Here is a 19,781-nt window from a genome sequence, read left to right as displayed (position 1 = left end):
GTCTGAGGGTGAGGGAGGAAGGCTGAGGCTCAGGGGAATATGGGAAACTGTTTTTAGCTGGTTAGCGGATGCCCTCTCCCGTGGGAGCAGAGGAAGCGTGCCGGGTCGGGTCTGGCATCGCTGTGGGTGCCACAGGAGGCACACGGGAAGGTTTGCAGCAGAAACCTTTGGAGTTCACATTGCTCAAGTGGGAAATGTCCTTCTCAAGTAGAAAAGCCATGTGCCACGCTGCAGGCAGGTGCACGCCAGCTCCGGCCAGATGGAGAGCTGGCCAGAAGCGAGCCCTTGCCCTCCCAGGAGCTGGCTTTCTGGGCCATGGCAGTGCAGAGCACGGCCTGATGAACTCAGGATCACTAACAAAATGGCACAGCGTTTGCTCTGGCTTGCATCCACCCAGCCTGGACCGCTGTGCAGCTCACCCAGGTCCGGCTGCACATGGAATGTGGATGCATGCTCAGGCTGTCCATTTCCTTTGCCTTTAACCTACCCAGGGCACCTGGGTTTGCCTTGGGGTGGTGACCCCAACCTGGCTCTGTGAGGAGGAGGCGGGATGGTGAGGACAGCACCCCAGGCAGCCAGCAGTTTCCTCATCACCCTCAGAGGAGGCACGATGAAAGCCGAGTGATGTAAAGGCTGATTAAAGACCACCTGCTTCCAGCAACGAGCACAGAGGATGGCAATTTAATTGCAGTACGATGGGCATCGTTGGCATGTGAAATTGCCTCAAATATCAAGTTCAGTGGCAGCAGGAGCAGCTGATACTGTAGGTCCATCAGCGATCTCCAGGTAGAAAACGTCTCCACAGCAGCCCGAGGGAAACAGCAAAGTCCATAACGGTGTTTTAATGTCCTGGCAGCTCCATCCTTCCCTTCGTAGGTGGTTTGGGTTTGGTTCATTTAAGGCAGATTCTTAACATTATTTAAACAGCATTTAAAGCCTCCCTGGGGGAGCTTAAACTGGTCCGAAATCTGTTTTGAGGGATGTTTCGAGCAATTGCTCCTGCTTGGTTTCACCAGGCCGGCCATAGTTGCTGGCAGAGACAGGCCTGGAGGGAGCGCATTGGTATGCAAACCAGCTTCCCCCCTGAAAATGCTGTAGCTGGTCTCTCTGCAGACATGCATAGCATTCCTCCTCTTAAACAAAGGCAGCCAAAGCTCAGCAGCTTCCCTGGCCGGTCCAGTTTGCCTGGTGGCCTCATGGCCAGGGTGACCTAGAGCACTAAGTCATTAGTGTGCTGTTCTGAGAGGGAGGAGTGAGTCTGTACACAATTCTGCTGTGCTTCATGCGTTGTCTGAGTCTTCCCAGGGCTTGTGGTAGAGGCAGGAGCCACTCAGAGGATGCTTGGCTGCAAACGGCAGTGGTTCCTCAGGCCCAGGGTGCTGGATAATGAGTTGGTCGGTATTGTGCCCACTGTATGGCTCAGCAAAGTCATTGACAATTAACTTGACCGCAGCTGCTTTTACAATGAAACCGTGTGCTCAGACCTCCGGTACCTTACCCCCAAGCCTATCTTCCCCACGCTGATGTCTTGAGCTGGTCACGTCTTGAGATGCACTCAGCCGGGGGCATCCCCATACCAGACTTCTGCAGCTACTTGACCTTTTCGCCTTTTTCCCAACCAGCCTCTTGACCTTCTTTTTGCTTCAGGATGAAAATGACAACCCCCCCACATTCAGCAAGCCCTCCTACGTTATAACTGTGATGGAGGACATTATGGCAGGTATGGAGCATGCCCCTGCTCCTTCTCCAGGCTAGAGTGGGTGATGGTTTGTTGGGGAGGTAAAAGGCAGAGACCTGGCAGTTTCACAGCCATGAGGTCTGGAGTTTGGCCCCACTGTGCATGCAGGCAAGTGGACCCCCTGGACAGGTGACCTGCAGGGGTGGTGTGGGAGGATAGGGCAGCTGCGGAGAGCGGCTCTGGGCTGCTCATAGCCATCCCATCCCTCATTTCTGCCTCCCCAAAGGAGCCACAGTGCTGTTTCTCAATGCCACGGACATGGACCGGTCCAGGGAGTACGGGCAGGAGTCGATCATTTACTCCCTGGAGGGCTCCTCGCATTTTCGGATCAATGCACGCTCAGGTGAGCCTCTGTACATGCTCTCCCTCTTTTCCTTTCAATTCCCTCTCCTAAATTTCCCCTGGTTTTCTTCCCCATCATTGTTTCTTTTTCACCCTCATTCCTTCCTCTGCCCTTCCCAAGCAGCCTGCTTAGGAGGTGCACAGTTTAAGGGATTCACCAGATTTCAGACACCACCACTTGCTCGGTCACCATGAGAGCTTTGGCAGAGGCATCGGTGGAAGCTCGGCTCCTGGTGGGCATGACACCTAAGAAAAGGCTTTGGCCACAAGGGCGTACCTTAGCTAAGTTGCTGCTTCCCACCTTCCCTTGCTGGCATCATTTTCAGTTCATTACGGGCAGAAACAAGCATGAGGGATCACAGGCAGTTGTTACGTAGCTCCCATGGGAAGACACAGCACACACAGGAGCTTTCTGACAAGCTGACCCTTTCAGGGTCCATGGATTTGAAACCGAATCAGAAGAAAGGGCCCCTTTGTGAAGGATTCTCTCCCTTGTTTTGAGTGTCCCTTTTTTCCACCGGTGCCCCTGTTCACCATACAACATCTCTAATGCCTCTCATCTCTTGTGGCTGCAGGAGAAATCACGACGACATCTTTACTGGACCGGGAGGCGAAATCCGAATATATCCTCATTGTCCGGGCGGTGGATGGAGGCGTGGGCCACCATCAGAAGACAGGCATTGCTATGGTGAGTCTGTGAAGGAGCAATTCCCATGTCTTCAAGCCACTGGTGCCTGCCTGGGGCTGGTGTTGGGAGGGGCTGGCCAGGCACTGGTGCCTCAGTTCCCCATGCTAGCAGTGTTTCTTTTTAGCTGTGTGAATGGGTAAAGAGCATACAGTGGTGCCCCGCCGCTGACCGCAGCCCTTGCAGAGAATGACTGTCTGAGCTGTGTAGACTTTGAAATCAGGCTCCCTTTCCTGGCAAGCCATTCACCCAGGAGCCACTTGACCTTCCAGAGCTTTATGTGTCCAGCTCTCCATGCAAAGGTGGTAATGGGTACCTGTTCCACCTGTGGCATGGCTCCCTTTGTTCATGCCTCTTGAGAAATGCTTAGCAGGAGAGCCTGCAGGCACACTTAGTTGTTCCTGATGACTACAGTCCACATACTGGCTAGATCAAGGGTTTCCAAGCAGTTTGTCATGCCTGGGCTCCTCAAAAGGCTCTGGTGAAGTGCAGGCCATTGTACTGCAGACTGAAGCCTACTGCTTTGCCTTGCCCTTTGCAGACATCAAGGAGAGCCATTGTTTGCAAAGGGTTTGTAAGAAGTCTTTGGAAATATCAGGAGGTCAAAAGCCAAGGATCCATCTCTCTGCTCATGGCACCACACCACGTTGCTGTGAACATTTCTTAATAGTTGGGTGCTCTTACTCCTGGGGTGCTTGGTTAGGCTGAGGAGAGACGTCCCACGCAATAGAGCACGATGCAGGGAAATAATGTGGTTTTGCTGAGGAGATCCCTAAAATAGTTGTCACTACTGCCGAGGGCCATAAGGAGGTGTGCAATCTGGGTAGCAGACTAGAAGCCCCCTATGGACCCTTCCAGAAGCACATGATGGCCTTGGCCGGACAACAGCATGGCCCGTTGGATGCTGGGTTCCCCTGTTGGGGCTCCAGATGAGATAATGTTCTCCTAAAAGCTTTATTGAAAGGCAAAATAAGGCTTTTGCCACACAGATTGCGTTTTGAAAAAAATATAAATGCATCGTGATTCCTAAATAGTTAAAGAATATTAAAACTCAGTGAGAAGTGGGTGGCCAATTAAGTTTGTCTGTTGTCATTAGCGAGGATATACACCCAGGACTCAAAGCTGTTCCCTGTAATCATTTTTTATCTGGGAACGGGGGTCCGTTTAGGGGCTTTGCAAGATCCTCAGATGATGGACAAGCACCTAGGGTGCTCAGAGTAGAGATGGGTCACCAGCCTTCCCCAGGAACCACGGTGGTGCCTTAGCTTGTGCCCAGGGCACATCCCTGCAGACTGTGCTATCCAGTTTTGCCACTTCTACCACGGGATGGCACCAGCAGCTCAGCCTGGTGCCGAGGCAGGACCCAGTACCTGGGAGCAGAAAAGATCCCAGGAGAAGCTCCACTGAGACCCCTGCGTGGGGGTGGCAGGTGCCAGGGACTTCCTCCTGTCCCTCTGCCCCCCCTTTCCTTGAAGTGCAGCTGTTCCCTGAGGCATCTTTATAGGCTTACAGGCTGGATTGACACGGGTGATCTGGGAGGTGTGAGACTCACAGACAGCAGGATGCATCCCACAGGCTCACTGCTGTCACTTAGATGCCATTTCTCAAGCTGCAAATGAAGATAGGTAACACTTCAGAGCACCTTCCTCTCCCGTGCACTCTTGTCTTTGCACCTCCCACCCCCTGTTACTGTACCCTCTCCCGATTTCTCATTTTTTCTTTTTGTTTTCTTGCTTTTTACCAGTGACTCAGTTTTTTGCTTCTTTTCCTGCCATGCTCCTGCTGCACCCTCTCCCCCATCACCATGACCAATTTGCATCCCCCTCCCCACCCCAGTGAAGCAGCTGCTCAAAAACATACCTTGTGCCCCTGCAGTTGTTTTAGCTGCAAGGTAATGAGTACACGTGAGCCAAACCGAGATCAGATATGCCAAGAAGCCTTGGCTATGAAGATACAGGAGGTTGTTTTTCTGTGGGTTTTCCCTTCAGAGAGTGCATGTGTGTTGGGTACCTGGTGCTGCTGTACCCCCAGGGACATGCTGTGCTGCCCCAGGAACCTGATGCAGTGTTGCTTGCTTGCTCTCTCACAGGTGAACATCACGCTGCTGGACATCAATGACAACTACCCCACGTGGAAGGATGAGCCATACTTCATTAACCTGGTGGAAATGACGCCCCCCAACTCGGATGTCACCACGGTACATGCGAGGGAAGGCGGCTGTTGCACTAAAAGCCTCTTTCTTTCAGCTGGCAAGGTTGTCACCTGCTTGGCTGGAGCAGGGAGTCGCCTCCAAAGTGGTGTCACCTCCTAACTGGTGTCACCTCCAGTCAAGCACCATCTTGCAAAAGTCTATTTAAAAGGTTACTCCTGAGCCCCCTCGCTGCTGCCCCTCCTGTGTGTTTCTCCTGTCTGCTGGGCTTATTATCTTTTTTCTCCCCAAATTGTGTGGGTTTTGGCCAAATTCTCCTTTTCTTAGCCTCGCCTGCGACCTCCTTCAAGGACCTCTCTGAAAGACATTGATTTACAACCTTTCAAGTCCCTCTGGTGAAATAAAAGAGAGGGAGAGAGGAAGGCTTGTACTCCATCACGCCGGGAGAAAAATGACGGGCACAAAACGGAAAATAAATGAGAGAAAAGTGAAGAGAATCCACAAAATCGTATAAGGAGGAAGGCTGCGAGAGAAAAGGAGTTGGGGGGAAGAACAGTCTGGTAGAGCCAGAGCACGGCAGTTTTCTGTCTTCTGTGTGGCACCAGCCCCGCTGCTTGGTGCCTGCTTGAAGTCGTCTTGCCTTTGACATCCCAATTAGTTGCTGGGAAAATAATTACTGTGTCAGCAATATGATGTAAATTCAGCTGCGGGACAAGCAGCGGGGGCTGGGGAAGTTATGAGTGTAATGAAGTTGGGGTTTTTTTAATGTAAAAGTCCCCTGTAATTAAAAATGTCACAGGGAGAACAATAAAGCACAAAATGTCTGGCGTGGAGGAAAACTCCACCAGTGAATTATTTCTAGGATTTCCGATGTGGCAGCACAAGTTCCTCAGAAAGCCTCTTTGTCCCGTTTATTTTATTTTTCTGAAGGGTGCTTGTTTTCTAGCTGGTTTTATTTAAAAGGAAAAAAGCCCATTTGATTGCTGTGTGCTCATGTCTCTCTTGCCTTGCCATTACCTCTTGGGCTTGCAGGCCAATTTCAGTTAGATTTAACACTACAGTAGAGGTCTCGAGGGTACAAACCCCCTGCAAATACCATGAAAATATACAGCTGTATAGAGGAAGGAGAACTTCTCGCTGCCGCTGGTACAGGGAAGCCTCTCATGAGCTCAGCCTCATTATTAGACACTGGTGAATCACATGGGGACTCACCATGGGAGTTAATTCCCATCGCTCTACTTTAATTTTTGCTCTTTCTCTGTGGCAGGTGGTGGCCATTGACCCAGACCTGGGGGAGAACGGCACAGTGGTGTACAGCATCCGACCCCCCAACAAGTTCTACAGCATCAACAGCACCACCGGGAAGATCCGCACAACCGGTGTCTTGCTGGATCGCGAGAACCCCAACGCCCAGGAGGCCCAGCTCATGCGGAGGATCGTGGTGTCAGTCACCGACTGTAAGCTCTGCTTTCATCCCACTCCTCTTTTGCCACAGTGGTTTGTCTCGCTCCACCGTAGCTAGAAATCGCTGGGGCTCAGGTTGTGCAAGCATTGCCCTCCTCACCCTCCGCTTTCCCTCCCCGGTGGTTTTCACGTGTTACATGGAACTTTCGTCAGCCTGATCTTTCCTTTATGATGACGTTTCTTTTTTTCCCCTGTTTTTAGCATAAGTTGCAAAGATGTTTCTGAGGTTAAAAAATGAGAGTAGGTTAAAACCTGCTGCTAAAACAAACCAGAAACCTTCAAAATGTGAGCACAGTCATTTCTGTAGCAGCCCTGACGATGAGCCTGGGAGGCAGAAACTCCCTCTCTTCTGTCTGGCTCCATCAGTACCTAGGAAAGTCAATCGAGCAGGTGGGGGGAAAAGAGCTGATCAAGCAGCAAAATGTGTTTTTCTCTGGAAACAGTATCTTAGGGAAACTTTTTAAGGAAAAAAGATAGAGATATGAAGATAATTTTCTATTATCCAGCCTGTTTCCAGCAGTCAGGAGGCACATAGAAGCTCATCTCTGCCCCTTTCTGTTTTTGCATAACCTCTGCACTGTGCTAAAGCCATCGTCCCATCCGTCCTGCAGGAAAGACAGAGACAAGCACAGACTGGTCTCGCTTTCGTTTCAAGCTGCATGCACAGGTAGCCATCGGTCTGCCCGGCATGCCAGCTGCCAGGGAGAGTTTTCCCCTGCCAGGGAGCTGTGTCATTAGTCTGAGGGGCTGCAGTGCAGGGGGTAACACGGACAGGTCAATGCCTTGAGGATGCAGCCCCATCCTGCCCTACTATCTGTATAGGGAGTGAGGGCTCCTTTTTAGGGGAAAGGGGTGGAAACAGCTCGAGGCATTAACCTTGAGACCCCGTTCCTGGCCTCCGCAGGCGGGAGGCCACCCCTGCGAGCTACCAGCAGCGCCACAGTTTTCGTCAACCTGCTGGACCTGAATGACAACGACCCCACTTTCCAAAACCTGCCCTTCACTGCCGAGATCGCTGAGGGCCTTCCTGCAGGCTCCTCTGTCTTCCAGGTGAGCGTGTCCCATTGCCACCATGCCCCGCGCTGAGAGCTGCTGCTGTTGTTGCTGCCATCGCTTCTGCAAAGCAAGCTAGCAGTACATCCTCTCCACCCTCTCCATCCTCTAGCAGTGCAACTGGGGGGATGCAGAAGGGGTTGTGGCATCCCACCCCATGTGCTTGCTCCCAGCAGGAAGGATGCTCTGAGGCCTCTTTGTTTCAGCCCAGAATCCCTGGGGACAAAGAGATGCTAAGTGTTTATGTACTGTGATTTTCATTGTCAGGAAATGATCAGGTTCGCCCATGCTCACCCCTTCCCTCCGCTCTCCCCACCAGGTAGTAGCCATCGACCTGGACGAGGGTCCAAATGGGCAGGTGACATACCGCATGCAAGTGGGGATGCCCCGCATGGATTTCTTCATCAACAGCACCAGTGGGCTTGTCACCTCCACCACCGTGCTAGACAGGGAGAGGATTGCCGAGTACTACCTGCGGGTGGTGGCCAGCGATGCCGGTGTGCCCTCCAAGAGCTCCACCAGCACCCTGACTGTCAAAGGTGGGTACACCGAGACCCCTCCAATCCTGTCCAGCCGCAGAGCCCCCTCCAGTCCCAAAGAGATGCATGACAATGACACCTGACCAGAGGAAATGTGGTTTATGTAGGAGACACAGCAAGGAGTCAGATGGATATATGATCTGACCTGTTAGGTGGTTTTGCATATGACAGCATGCAGGGAAGGCATCCCATCACACTGCTCTCCCCACGGGCTGTGTGTCTTGCCCGGTGTGGTGTCAGCATAGTAGAGAGATAGAGGAAAACATGGTGTTTCTGGCAGCACCCCCAGATTCTGTATGATTTTTCCTCCACTCCCTCATCCCCAGTGTTTCTTTTTCTTTTGGCTTGCCTTTTGCTTCAGCATGTGATTCGCATCAGCTGTGTGTCTGGACAGCCCGTGTAATCCTGATTTCAGAGCTGGACTGCTATTATGTGGCCTGTTTTTAATTTAATGCATTTCTATTTACTGGCTTCACATGAGCCTAGTGCTGAGGGTAAGCTTCATCTGGAAATAAACTGACCCTGGATTCTTCTCAGGACTGGGTTGGAAAAAGAAGTTTCTGGTCCTGTAACTCCAGAGCCCTTTGCCATACGCCAGGACTTACTGAACTTACATTTAAGCCCCAGATTTTCTTCTGAAGGGGGATGGAAATGAGTTTGGTGCAAACAGTAACTTTCCTTACAGTTCTGTAAGGCTTCTTTGGATGTGGGGGGGTGATCTGTATGTGTGAATCAAACACAAAAAAGGCAATCAAACACAGCCTGCAGCCAGGGGGACCAGTCTGTTTTACAGCCAGACTGCAGGTACCCCTACCACACAAATGGCAGGGAGCAGCAGGCAGAGCATTCCCTGGGATGCTCAGAGCAGCAGGCGGGTGGTTTGGGGAGCCTGGAAGACGTTAGCCTGGCATCTGCAGGAGGGGCAGCCCTTGGGGGGGCACTCAACTCCGCTCCCCCTTTCAGTTCTGGACGTGAACGACGAGAACCCCACCTTCTTCCCAGCCATCTACAACGTGTCGCTGCCTGAAGACGTGGCCCGGGATTTCAAAGTGGTCCGGCTCAACTGCACGGATGCTGACATCGGGCTGAACGCTGAGCTTAGCTACTTCATCACAGGTATGAACCCTTTGCAAAATGCTGCGAAGGTGACCCTTGGCTGTGGAAATGAGCAGGCTGCCCCGGACCTTGGCCAGGGTGTTCTGCACATCAGCGCTGCCTTTTCCAGCCCCTCCAAACCTTGTACGGTATCGCCATCTGCTGAACAGCCCCGCTTGGCTCCCCACCATGCTGCCCGCTCTGCCCTGTTCCTGTGCCCTGCCTGGGGTAAACCTTTGGCCCCCAGCATCCCCTGCCCTCTCGCACCACCGGCATGCAGCCGGGAAAGGCACGGGGATGGGCTGAACACCACGGGCTGGGGTGACATTCACATAACGTGTATTTACGGTTGGAAGCCTCTCTGGATTTTTAGGGCATCTTGCAGCCCTGCATGCAGGTGGTTTGGGGTGGGCAGGGAGCAGGCAGGCAGCGATGCCTCCCGGGCAGTGCCTGGCCTGCACCGCAGCTGCAGCACCTGCAGCAGGAGGCTGGGGAACCCCCTGGCCACGCTTTGACTTGCAAACTGCACGCGTGGCATTTAGCCCTCAGGAAGAGGGCAAAACCAGAAGTGTCACCAGAGAGTCATTTTTCTCACAATAGCAGCCTCGCATTTCATCTCACAGTGCCTCCAGCCTCTGCCGCAAGAGCAAAGACATGTGTTGTCCCACAGGTACCACAGGCCACATGCGAAGTGATCTCAGTTTGCTTCTGAAGCATTCAGGAAATGATGTGGCTCTTACATGATTCAGCTTTTCCTACAACGATCGTTCCTCTCTTGGGAGGTGGACATGGCACTTGGTGTAGCAAAGCGAAGGTGCTCTGGCCACTTTTGCTGCAGAGAAGCTTTGTCTAGGACAAGACACAAGCTTATCCTACAAAGCTTGCCTTGCTCACAAGCGTGTAAACTGCAGCCCTTCAGGAGGGCAGACTGGGCACTTGCGATTTCCACAGCTGGGCTGACGCCGTGCCCAGTGTGCAGCGTCCTGCAGAGCGTGGGCTCTGCTCCCTGCATCCGGACAACAGGTGACCTGGCCTTTGTCCTTTGCTGCAGGTGGGAACCAGGATGGCAAATTCAGCGTCGGCTTCAGGGATGGGGTGGTCAGGACAGTCGTGAGTCTGGACAGGGAGACCGTGGCATCGTACACACTGGTCCTGGAGGCCATCGGTAAGGATTTCTCACCGTTCCTGTGGGACTGCTGCCATGCAGCCACATAGGGTGGCTGTGCACGTGCCGAACTGCCTCGCCAGTACGTGGGAGAGATAGCAACCTTTGAGGTGCTCTATAAACCAGAGCCTGTGTCTGGTGTTAGCATTTCACAAACCCATGTGCATTAATGTGTCCCGTTGTCATCGTGACTTTTGCAGATAGCACATTCACCCCTCAGGCTCTCCCAGCCCCAGCGTTTTTCCTTTTCCCCAGGGAAGGCAAGGCTCCCCGTTCCCAAGAGGCTCTGTACTGCCCAGGTCAGACCTCCACCCATGAATGCCAGCACCACAGCATCGTTCCCCTAATGCCATGCCAGCTCCATGGCTGCCAATTAATCCAAAGCCGCCTGGCACGGGCAGAGGGCCCACATGCCAAATGCATCTTGGCTGTCATCCCCAGAGCTTTATAATGAAGTACCTGTTTACAGAAGACTTGGATGTCCCTTTTCAAAGGAGAAAAAAGTGGCCTGGTCAGAAATCTTGGAGGCATGGCATTGCAGGTGCCACAGCACCTGCAGCAGGGATGCTGCACTGGCTGGGCACACAGGACCGGATCCCGGGTGGTAAAGGGTCCATTCTGCCCCTCTGATGGGTATCAGACTGCTTGTGTTTTCCCAGACACCAAATCCCACAGGCTCCAGCCGGGTGGGTTTAGTGCTCAGGCACGTTAGAAAAACCAAACCCAGCTTCCCCATTGCCTCACCCTTCGTGGCAAAACCAAGAGCCACACTGCCATGTCCTTCTCTACTGAACATCAGCTGGTTCTGGTGGGTGCCCTTTGGCTGTGAGCTGAGCTGGGTCTACAGAAATCTCCTCAGAGCCCCCCCTGCCTGTCTTCATCTCCCAAATCACTGATCAACACCAGACCCTTCCAACATATATCACCCTCTTAGTCTATGGAGCTGCAAACCCTCTTTAATGACCAGTTACGTTTCCAGCCTCGCTGGGCAGTGGCTCCATGGCAGAGCTTGGAGGTGGTTCAGCTCTCCCATTTTCTTTCAGGATAGGCAGGAAAAAACCCTCCCATTGTTCAGTGTGAGATTTGGAAGCTGCAGAAAAGATGGAGGATTTTAGTTCAGACTTTTTGGACCTGTTATTTTCAGCAGCTGAGGGCTGAGCACCACTGTGCAAGGAGGAGATGGAGATGACTGAAGCTCCCCTCACCTTTCTCTCCTATACAGACAACGGCCCCACCGGGAACCGGCGCACCGGGACTGCCACTGTGTACGTGACTGTCCTGGATGTCAACGACAACCGACCTATCTTCCTTCAGAGTAGTTACGAAGTCAGTGTCCCCGAGGACATCCCAGCTGGCAGCAGTATAGTACAGGCACGTGGCGCTCTTCCACCGGGTTCTTGGGTGGGTGAAGGGAGTCCCCTGCTCTCCATGCTCTGGCACCATGGCACTGAGATGCAGGAAGCCCAGGGTAGAGATTTTCTCTCCCCATCAGTGGTCTGTTCCCCCAGGCTAGGGCAAGGTTTGTTCTTGCTTGTGCGCTCCTCTGCTCCTTTGGTAACCCAGGCTGTGAGCACCAGGGAGAAGACAGAAAAGCGCAAGGGAAAAATAAGAAGTTCGCCCCGCTTCTGCAGGGGGTGAACGGAGAAAACACAAGCCCTGTTGGCAAGGGCCCTCTGCCTGACTGCCTCCCTGCTTCCTCCCTCCTCCCAGCAGAGAAGGGGCTGAGAGTGGAGATCTGAATGGGGAGGGAGAAGAGTGCATTCAAAGAGATGCTCTGAGAGGAGGGGGGAAACGAAGGGAGAAAAGCATTTGGACTTTGCTTTCATTTTTGTTCCTCTTTGAGGGACTGGTGGGCAGAGCTGAATGGCTTAGTGAGCACCCGAATGAATGTGGGCATTCACGCGGCCTCTGAGTGCTTCCAGCATCCCTTCAAACCCAGGGCTCTTCTGGAGCGGGCACCAAAGACTCTTTGCAGAGGGTCCTGGGAAGGCTTCTTCTGCCTTGAATGCCTCTCCCGGCACGGGGAAAGGGGCAGCTTTGTCCCTGGCTTTCACGGGCAGGGTGAGTCACCAGGAAAGAAGAAAGGAGCCTTTTGCCTCTTGCAACAAAGGTTTGCTGGCAGCCGGGAGCCATGCGTCGTGCTTAGGGTGGCCAGTCCCCACACGTGAGCCCTGTGGCTCCCCATCATCAGTTGTGCCATGGCACGGGATGTGTGATGTCTGTATCACCGTGCCTGTCTCTAGGGTCAGGCATCTACCTGACATTTCTGCACCCAGGGTGGAGCTGTGCAGGGCAGCTGTGCAGGCAGAGAGGAGCCCTGCCACGGGACTCCTAACGCTGAGCCATTTTCTTAAATTGGAAGACTGTGAGTGGAGGAAAACCAAGCCTGACATCAAAGAACCTTTTCTTAGAGCATGCTTCCCAAAAGAGGGGGATACCCTTGGAAGTCTGTGGCACAGGAGAGGCGGTATTTGGGGAAAGTTGTTTTTCACAGAAAAAAAATCAGAGGGACATGGAAATGAGCAAATCACTTGGGTTTAGTTTAATTTACACCTTTAGTGTGAACCATTTGTACTGAAGGTCTCCCCCTTCAAATACACCCCACATCCCTGTAGCAACCAGAGAGTGTTTGAAGGTTTCCCCATCCCGTTCTCCAAAAGCCAGGCAGCCCAGGGCCAGAGGAGAGCAGGAATGTCCCAGGCAGCCCGGAGAGGTCCTGATGCAGAGGTGCAACCTGCAAGGATCAGAAACCATGTGAAACCCGAAGAGATGGGGTTTGCTGCTCACCGTGGGGCCTTGCTGGGCACGGAGACTTCACCCAAAGGGGTGAAATTGATGGATGAACGTAGTGTGAGCTGCAGACCTGGAAGAATTAAACAGTTTTTTCCTACTGATTCCTTTAAGCACGTCAGCTTACCTGCTGGCTGTTGTACACTTTCCCAGCAGAAACAAGCAGCTCAGCTTTGTGCAGTGCCTTTCCAAGCTGGCAGTGGTTGCGAGCCTCAAAAGGCCTCTTTAATGCATTTACAGACGTGTTTACCTGCTCCCGCTGCTTGTTTATTGAAGCAGATTTCCAGCAGACAGCTGTAGCATGTATCCTTCCAAGCATCGACCACAGCAACCCACAGTGCATTGCATGGGGAGGGGGGAGACAGGGACCGAGCAGCACTCAGAGGTTCTGAGCCTTCCTCTACCTGCTCAGGAGCACATCGTGGGTGGCAGTCTCAGCTAAGGATGGCTTTTTGTGGAGCACGTTTGCCCCAGGATGCTGCTCTTCAAGGCGATATTTGTTACGCTGCCAGGTTGTTCTGCTTTTGCCTAGGCTGTTTGTTCAGGTGCCTTGCAACTTGCACAATGTTTTCCAAAAGAAATTAAGCGGCAATATTTTTTTGGACTGGATGGTGATAGCTCTGTGTGGGTGTAGTTTGGATACCTCCACCTTTCCTGCCAGGAAACCGTAACCTGGAAAGTGTTTGGGAATCTGAAATAGCAGAATCCCCTGTCACCTTGCAGCATTGCTGCCTGGAAATGAGCTGCTCAAAGGGGCTCTGCTGGGATGCCTGGTGTACCAGGGGCTGCTTGAGAAGGGAACTGGACCTGAACCAAAAGCTTGGGAAAGAATAGGATTGCAGGGTGAGTTTGTTCCTGCCAAGCAGGATCACATTTTGGTAGACTCCATGATGTCCCAGTCCTGGCTGGCAGGGGAGCTCTTGGGGCAGGCGAGCTGTCTCTGGGACACTGGCCGACTCCTCCTGAAGGTGTTGATGGAGCATCGAAGGGAACCCAGCCGTTTCCAGAGCCTCAGCTGGGGCTCACTGGCATCTGCCGGGTGATGGGGCATGCACTCATGGAGCCCAGAGCGGGACTGGTCCAGTGCTGCTGGCTTGCAGAGGGTGACAAAGATGAGGAAGGTTGCCAGGAGGAGGAAGATGCAGACGAGCGCAACGATGACAGGCAGCGGACCTGCCATCGCAAGGGATGCAGGGCTGGGGGGGACCAGCTCAGTGGTAGAAACCAGAAGCCCAAGGAGAGGCGGGGTGGGAGAGGTCCCGTTGCTGGCATCCTCTGTGCTCATATTCCCTGCAGTGCACAAGGTGACACAGCGAAGCAACATGGGTGATCACTTCCTAGAGGCTGGGCAGACAGTCACTGTCTCTAACCTGATGGATTTTTGGCTTGCCTTGATGTCCAAGGTCCTCCCAGCTGTGTTTTGTGTGACACAGGGGAACAAGAAGAGTCTGTCTGCTTTGCCAGCAGGCAAAGCGCAGAGCTGGGATTTATAACTGCAAAGTACTGCCCTGAACTGAAGTGCAAAACCATCTGGCAAAGAAATCTAGCACAGGTAGTACTGCGTACATGGGGCACCATGGCCCTGGTGATGACACCTGTAGGGAACATGCACACATGTTGCATGCAGCTTTTCTGGAAGCAGTAAATAACCATATGCTAGAGAAGGTCCAAAATCGTCCACCCAGGCTGCTGGGGTTTGGTTCTTCTCTGTTCCCCAGAAATGTGGGTTTGTGGAATTGACTGTCATTAGGGTTTTTTTGATTATTCCCTCTCCCCCAAGGAAGATGGATAGTTGGTTGAGCCTCTGCCCAGCTAAGTCCCCATGGAGCTGCAGTATGGCACTAGCACTGCCTTTTTGGTTTTTTTGCAGGGGTGAAGCTTAACGCACTCACCCTGCTTGTGCCAAAATCTTCTTGTGTTAGGCACTCTGCTGACCTGGTTTCAGGTTCAGACACGTCTCAGGTTTCTCAGCCAGTTCTGCAAACAGTGATGCAAACCAGCTTCCCAAAGCCTCATCGACATGAGCTCTTACTGAACACCTGATGGCAGCTGTCCTCTCCTTTCCCCAGTGGGTCATATCCCCGCAGCTCACATCCTCGGAGCAGTTTGCACCCATCATTTTGCTCCCATGCACCCTCCTGCACCTGTTCCTGGCCCTGCATGGGCTGTGTTGGAGGCCAGCGTCTCCCCAGCTCAGAGATGAGAGCTGGGGAAATATTGCTGTGCCAACCCTCTGCAATGCGACAGCTTGGCTTAGCCCTTGGTGCTCTAACCAGTAGGCTGGAGGTAAAGCTTTATTACACTGACTTTCCTGCAGAGATGTGGGAGTTAGAAATAGTGATGGAGGGCTGTTGTACTGGTCTGTGGTGGGGCAGTCTCTTGGCAAGTACTGATTTGGATCGAGCCAATTTAAAATTAAGATCTTAGGAGGGGAAAGGCAGGGCTGCAGGGACTAGCCAGTCTCTGGGTCTGCTCTTGCAGCCACCACCCCAGAGCCATGCAGGTTTGTGTAGGCAGCAGCCAGATAAACACTGTAAGGCATTCAAAAAAAGACAAGACATCAGTGACATGTCTGTAATTGCTAATTGGAATCTGTGAGACACCCCGGTGGAGACAAGCCCAGTGAGGCAAGCATCACTCACTGTCCAAATTACACGCCAGTAAAGAATCTTAAGCAAACGCTGTGAGAGCTGCAAGGCTGAGTGCTCAGAGGTTAAGGAGTCCTTGAACTTGAGTTGTCTGTGCCCCAGCTGTACCCGTGGTATGTGGGTGCATGCTTGTGTAGGTGAGCTCCCAGCTCTGGTTTGCCAGGACCCTGCCTCGTCCCGGAGGGGACAGATGGATCCTGTAGGATCTGCACACCTCTCCTTGCAGGCAATGAGCTGAGATACAGAGGGTATAAAGTCAGAGGTTTCCACTGGAGTTGGGTACCAGGTTGGAGGCTCTTGGGAGATGTGATTTATTTCTGGAACACTTTGCATTATCTGGGCTTGAGCTGTGATGCTGGCAGCCTCAGGGCAAGGACTGGATCAGCCTGGTCAGAGCTCGGAGGCTCTGAGGAGATGTGGCTGCTGCCATGGCTCATAGCCAGGTCTGCGCTCAGAAAATGGGAAATGCAAAAATAAATGGGTCAGCATCTTGAGAAGACTTCAGCTCAGGTGAATCCCTGTGCATATTGCAAGCAAGCTCAGGGGTCAGGGCTCTCATCCCCTCCTCCAGAGTGATGTTTTCCCTCTCTTCACCCCAAAAGCATTTCTTTATTGTGCAGCCTCTCCTTGTCTGGCTCAGCCCCTTCCCCTCCAGCTTTGGGAGCAGAGCAGCCCCTGGCAGCTGCCGCTGTCCCAAAGACCCCTCGGCTCCATGGGCAGGCTGCTCCTGTGCGCTGCTAGGCATGAAAAGCTGCAGGCAAGGCTGCTGCTTGCCGTGCACACCAAAGGCAGCCTGAATCAGGGTTACCACAGCTACCGTAATTCTGGCATTTACTGACCGCATGTGGTTTGGCTTGGTGACCTTATATTGTTCGTTGAAAGCAGCCAGGAGGCATGGGCAATTTCTTCAGGTTGTTTTTTGCTCTGTTGGTGGTGGCTGTAGGGTTGGGTTTTTTTTAAATCCAGCTGATTGTGTCCCTTGGAAACCCATCAGAAGGGATCACGCTGATGTTTTCCCAGGCTTTTCCAGCCATGCCCTCTTCTATTGCTTCCTATCCACCCTCTCCTCACACCCAGTTCAGCTGGCAGAACTGCAGGGAAGGTCCGGGCTGCCCCTCACCTGATCTCTAAATCCTACCAGAAAAAGAGCCACTAAAAATATGGGAAATCTTTTCAGACTACACACAAGTGGTGACTTTCTTTTAGGGCCAATAACTTTTCAATGTATTAACACAGACAAAGGAGGTTTCCGCCTCACCTCCTGCCTGAGACAGAGCTACAGCCGTTTCAGCAGAATTTCAGCAAAAAGCCACTAAAATTGGGATCCTATCAGCAGAAAAGTCAGGGCATAGTACGAGCAGCACTCCCGTGCCCCCATGGCATGCATGGGGGTGAGGGCTTCCCTCCCGCAGGGTGGGAGCTCAGTGCCTTTTCTGGAGCGCAGCAATGGACTAGCCATCCTCAGCATTTTGTACCCACCAGCCAAGCTGCTGCCTGCATCCCTATTCATAGTACCACCGCTTCCCAGCATCACTGTCCCACCCAAGCCCCATGTTATTAACTCAGGTGGGTTAATAAGAGGCTTGCCCAGCCTGGCAAACCCCCGCAGAAGGGTCAGCCCTGCCTGATCAGCTCTAACTTGAGATGGCCCCACAAGCACTTGGGACCCAGCACTGGGCATGAAGCAGCTGAGATCAGAGAGGAAAAAAAGAAACTGCAAAATGCTCCTGAGGAAGGTGGAAAGGAAGAAATTATTCTTGTGTGTGAGCAGCAGAAAGTGTTATTCTGCCCAGCACGGGGTGCTGCCTGCCTGGCCCAACGGCCTAGTTTGGCAGGAGTTTTTCTATACACTCTTCCTCCCTTTTCTCAAACTCCTGCAAAGAAAAGGCTCCTTTCAGGCACTTCTGTGCCTGTAATACAGCTCGGGTGAAAGGCAGCTCTCTTTCCCCTCCCTGTCTTGCTTAGCGACGCTTTTCTGGGGCTCCCCAGCTTTTCCCAATGCGCTAAGTCTTCCCCTTGCTTGCAGGAGGAGGAGCTGGATGGTACCAGACACCCGTCTCGCCGACCCGGATAGTTGGGTACTGAAAGCAAAGGGCTGTAGGTGATGCTGTACTCCATCACCCCCGCTGTTAAGCAGCAGCACTGCATTTGCAGGACTTTCCCCTGCTCCTGTCACTGGGACAGGCGAAGCAAAGTGGCAGGGAAGGGAGGACAGACGGCTGACTCCACACCCACCGCAGCCTTCGGTCTCCCCTCTCCACCCCTTTTTGCAGTCCTTTCCCCAGGCAGCTGCAGGGCTAAGGGCAGCAGCTCTGAGGCTGGGGGGGGTGGCACATCCCTGCCCTGGCTCGCTCGCCCCTCGGGGTCAGCCTGAGTGGCTGGTGGTGGGTTTGCCGCGGGGATTTGGGCTCCCTACCTCTCACCGGCGGGCTGAGCCCAGGCTCTGCCTCCCGTACGCTGCCTTGCCGCCTCTCCCACCGCGCTCTGCCGGCTGCCAGCCCCCTCCCTTCTGGAGTGCGAGGGAGGGTGGGAGAGAGACGGCGGCCAGGCTGGGGATAGCTTGAGTGTGCAAAGCCAGGGGGGTCCCTGAGCCCCCTCCTGGGCTTTGCCAGCACGGCAGTGCCCCAGGGCTGCGCCCTGCTGGGGCGAGGCGTTGAGCTCCCCGGGATGTTTTTCCCCGGGCTTTGCTGAATGGTACGGTCGGTCGTGGGCTGAGTCCCCCGCAATGGGGAGGGGGCAGCGGGTTGCCGTGCTCCCCCTTTTCCCAGCAGCTTTGTGCCAAACTGCCTGCTTTTTTCCCATTCTTTTATTCCCTGCTCCTTCCTCCTCCTTTTCTGACCCCTTTCTAGCGGCTGGGGGTGTTTGAAACATGGCCTGCGAAGGGCTGGCTATGCCTGCAGTCTGCTCTCTCTAGCTGCACAAGGTGCCTTGCACTAGCATCAAAAAGAGCTTTTCTCCCACCACTCGCACTTGAGTGCAATCATTTTCCCAAGTTCGGGACAGTCTGTCAAAGTATTGTGTCTCCTCTGGGACCTCAGTAGGTCAAACCAGCAGCAGCTGAGCTTTTTCTAGGCTGCAGGCTGGCAAGAGCATACATTGGTTTAATGCAAACTACTTTTTTTTTTTAATAAAAAATAAATACCTGGGCTGACCCTTTTCACCTGGTTTCTGTGCCAGAGCTGCCTGCACCAAATGCTTGTGTTGAGCTGGGAAAAAGATGGCTAAAGGGGTGTTGGTGGAGTGCAGTTTGCTCATCGTGTTGAAACCCTCCCCATTTGTTTATCTTGAAATGCATTTTGTCAGGCACAGCGGGGCAGAGAATGGCGCAAAAAGCTGTGAAGGTTTTTCTCCCATCCCTTAGGTTTCCCTCCTGTTGCGGCCCTGGTTGCCCCGGCACCGTGTTCCAGCTGACATGATAGCTTTTCCCAGGGGGGAGCCAGTGTCATGCCAAGGCAGCCGGTCTGCCTGGGCATCGCTCGCCTGCTGGTGCGGAGCCCGTCCATCACACTGGAGAGGAGACAGCCCAGCTCCTGCCCAGAAATGGCCTGGGGAGCCCTGAGGGTAGAAGAGGTGTCCTGGGAGGGAGAGCTCTCTTCTGTGAAAGGAAGGTGCTGGGTCCGTGGTGAAACATGGAGCAAGGGATGGGGTTGCATCTGGCTGTAAGACAGACGTGAAGTGGTCTGGGGCAGAGGAGAGCAGCGTGTGTGGCACAGGGGTGGCAAATCCAGGTAGTTTGCAAGTGCAGGGCTCAGCGTTTTCTAAGGTTTCTGCTGACACAGGCTGATTTGGTGGAAGGGAACAAGAGCAGTTCAAGGCATCTCAAAACTGTGTTTCAGAACAGCATCTGTGAGTCCTGCAAGTGTTGTGTGGGGCTGCAGGTGACAGCCAGTCCAGGGCTTTAAAGCTGAGCCCCTATAAATGGCCTTGCTGTTCCGACTGCACATTCACCCTTTGTAGCATCCCCTCCTCTTTTCAGTGCAAGTCTGGGTGCAAACCTCCACCTGCCTGGGAAAAGGAAAACAGCGGGTGATATTTGTAGGGAGAAGATGCAGCAGAAGATGCCTTGCCAGGGGAAGCAGGCAGAGAGTAACCGCTAAGGCGTTCCCTGCATCC

General features: G+C 53.3%; 2 protein-coding genes across 5 annotated transcripts in view; one reads left to right on the top strand and one right to left on the bottom strand.

Annotated features, from left to right (window-relative positions):
• CDH23 (cadherin related 23) overlaps positions 1–19,781 on the top strand; it is a 213,390-nt gene that overhangs the window by 150,533 nt on the left and 43,076 nt on the right. For 3 of the 4 annotated variants that reach the window (XM_055804362.1, XM_055804370.1, XM_055804373.1), the window contains 10 exons: positions 1,648–1,720; positions 1,965–2,081; positions 2,656–2,768; positions 4,855–4,962; positions 6,182–6,371; positions 7,283–7,428; positions 7,751–7,970; positions 8,934–9,086; positions 10,117–10,230; positions 11,453–11,601. In XM_055804362.1, the coding sequence (XP_055660337.1) occupies positions 1,648–1,720; positions 1,965–2,081; positions 2,656–2,768; positions 4,855–4,962; positions 6,182–6,371; positions 7,283–7,428; positions 7,751–7,970; positions 8,934–9,086; positions 10,117–10,230; positions 11,453–11,601 (1,383 nt within the window). Of the gene's footprint in view, positions 1–1,647; positions 1,721–1,964; positions 2,082–2,655; positions 2,769–4,854; positions 4,963–6,181; positions 6,372–7,282; positions 7,429–7,750; positions 7,971–8,933; positions 9,087–10,116; positions 10,231–11,452; positions 11,602–19,781 lie in introns of those variants that run through there. The other variant, XR_008747265.1, reaches the window with a different exon arrangement.
• C1H10orf105 (chromosome 1 C10orf105 homolog) lies at positions 13,730–14,529 on the bottom strand. The gene has a single exon (XM_005235162.3). It carries the CDS (start codon positions 14,342–14,344, stop codon positions 13,889–13,891), a length of 456 nt encoding a protein of 151 aa, XP_005235219.2. The 5' UTR covers positions 14,345–14,529; the 3' UTR covers positions 13,730–13,888.

Source organism: Falco peregrinus, chromosome 1 (genome assembly GCF_023634155.1).
Source record: "Falco peregrinus isolate bFalPer1 chromosome 1, bFalPer1.pri, whole genome shotgun sequence".
NCBI lineage: Eukaryota > Metazoa > Chordata > Aves > Falconiformes > Falconidae > Falco > Falco peregrinus.
Note: the sequence above shows the minus strand (reverse complement) of the source record. Positions and strands in the feature narration are given on the sequence as shown.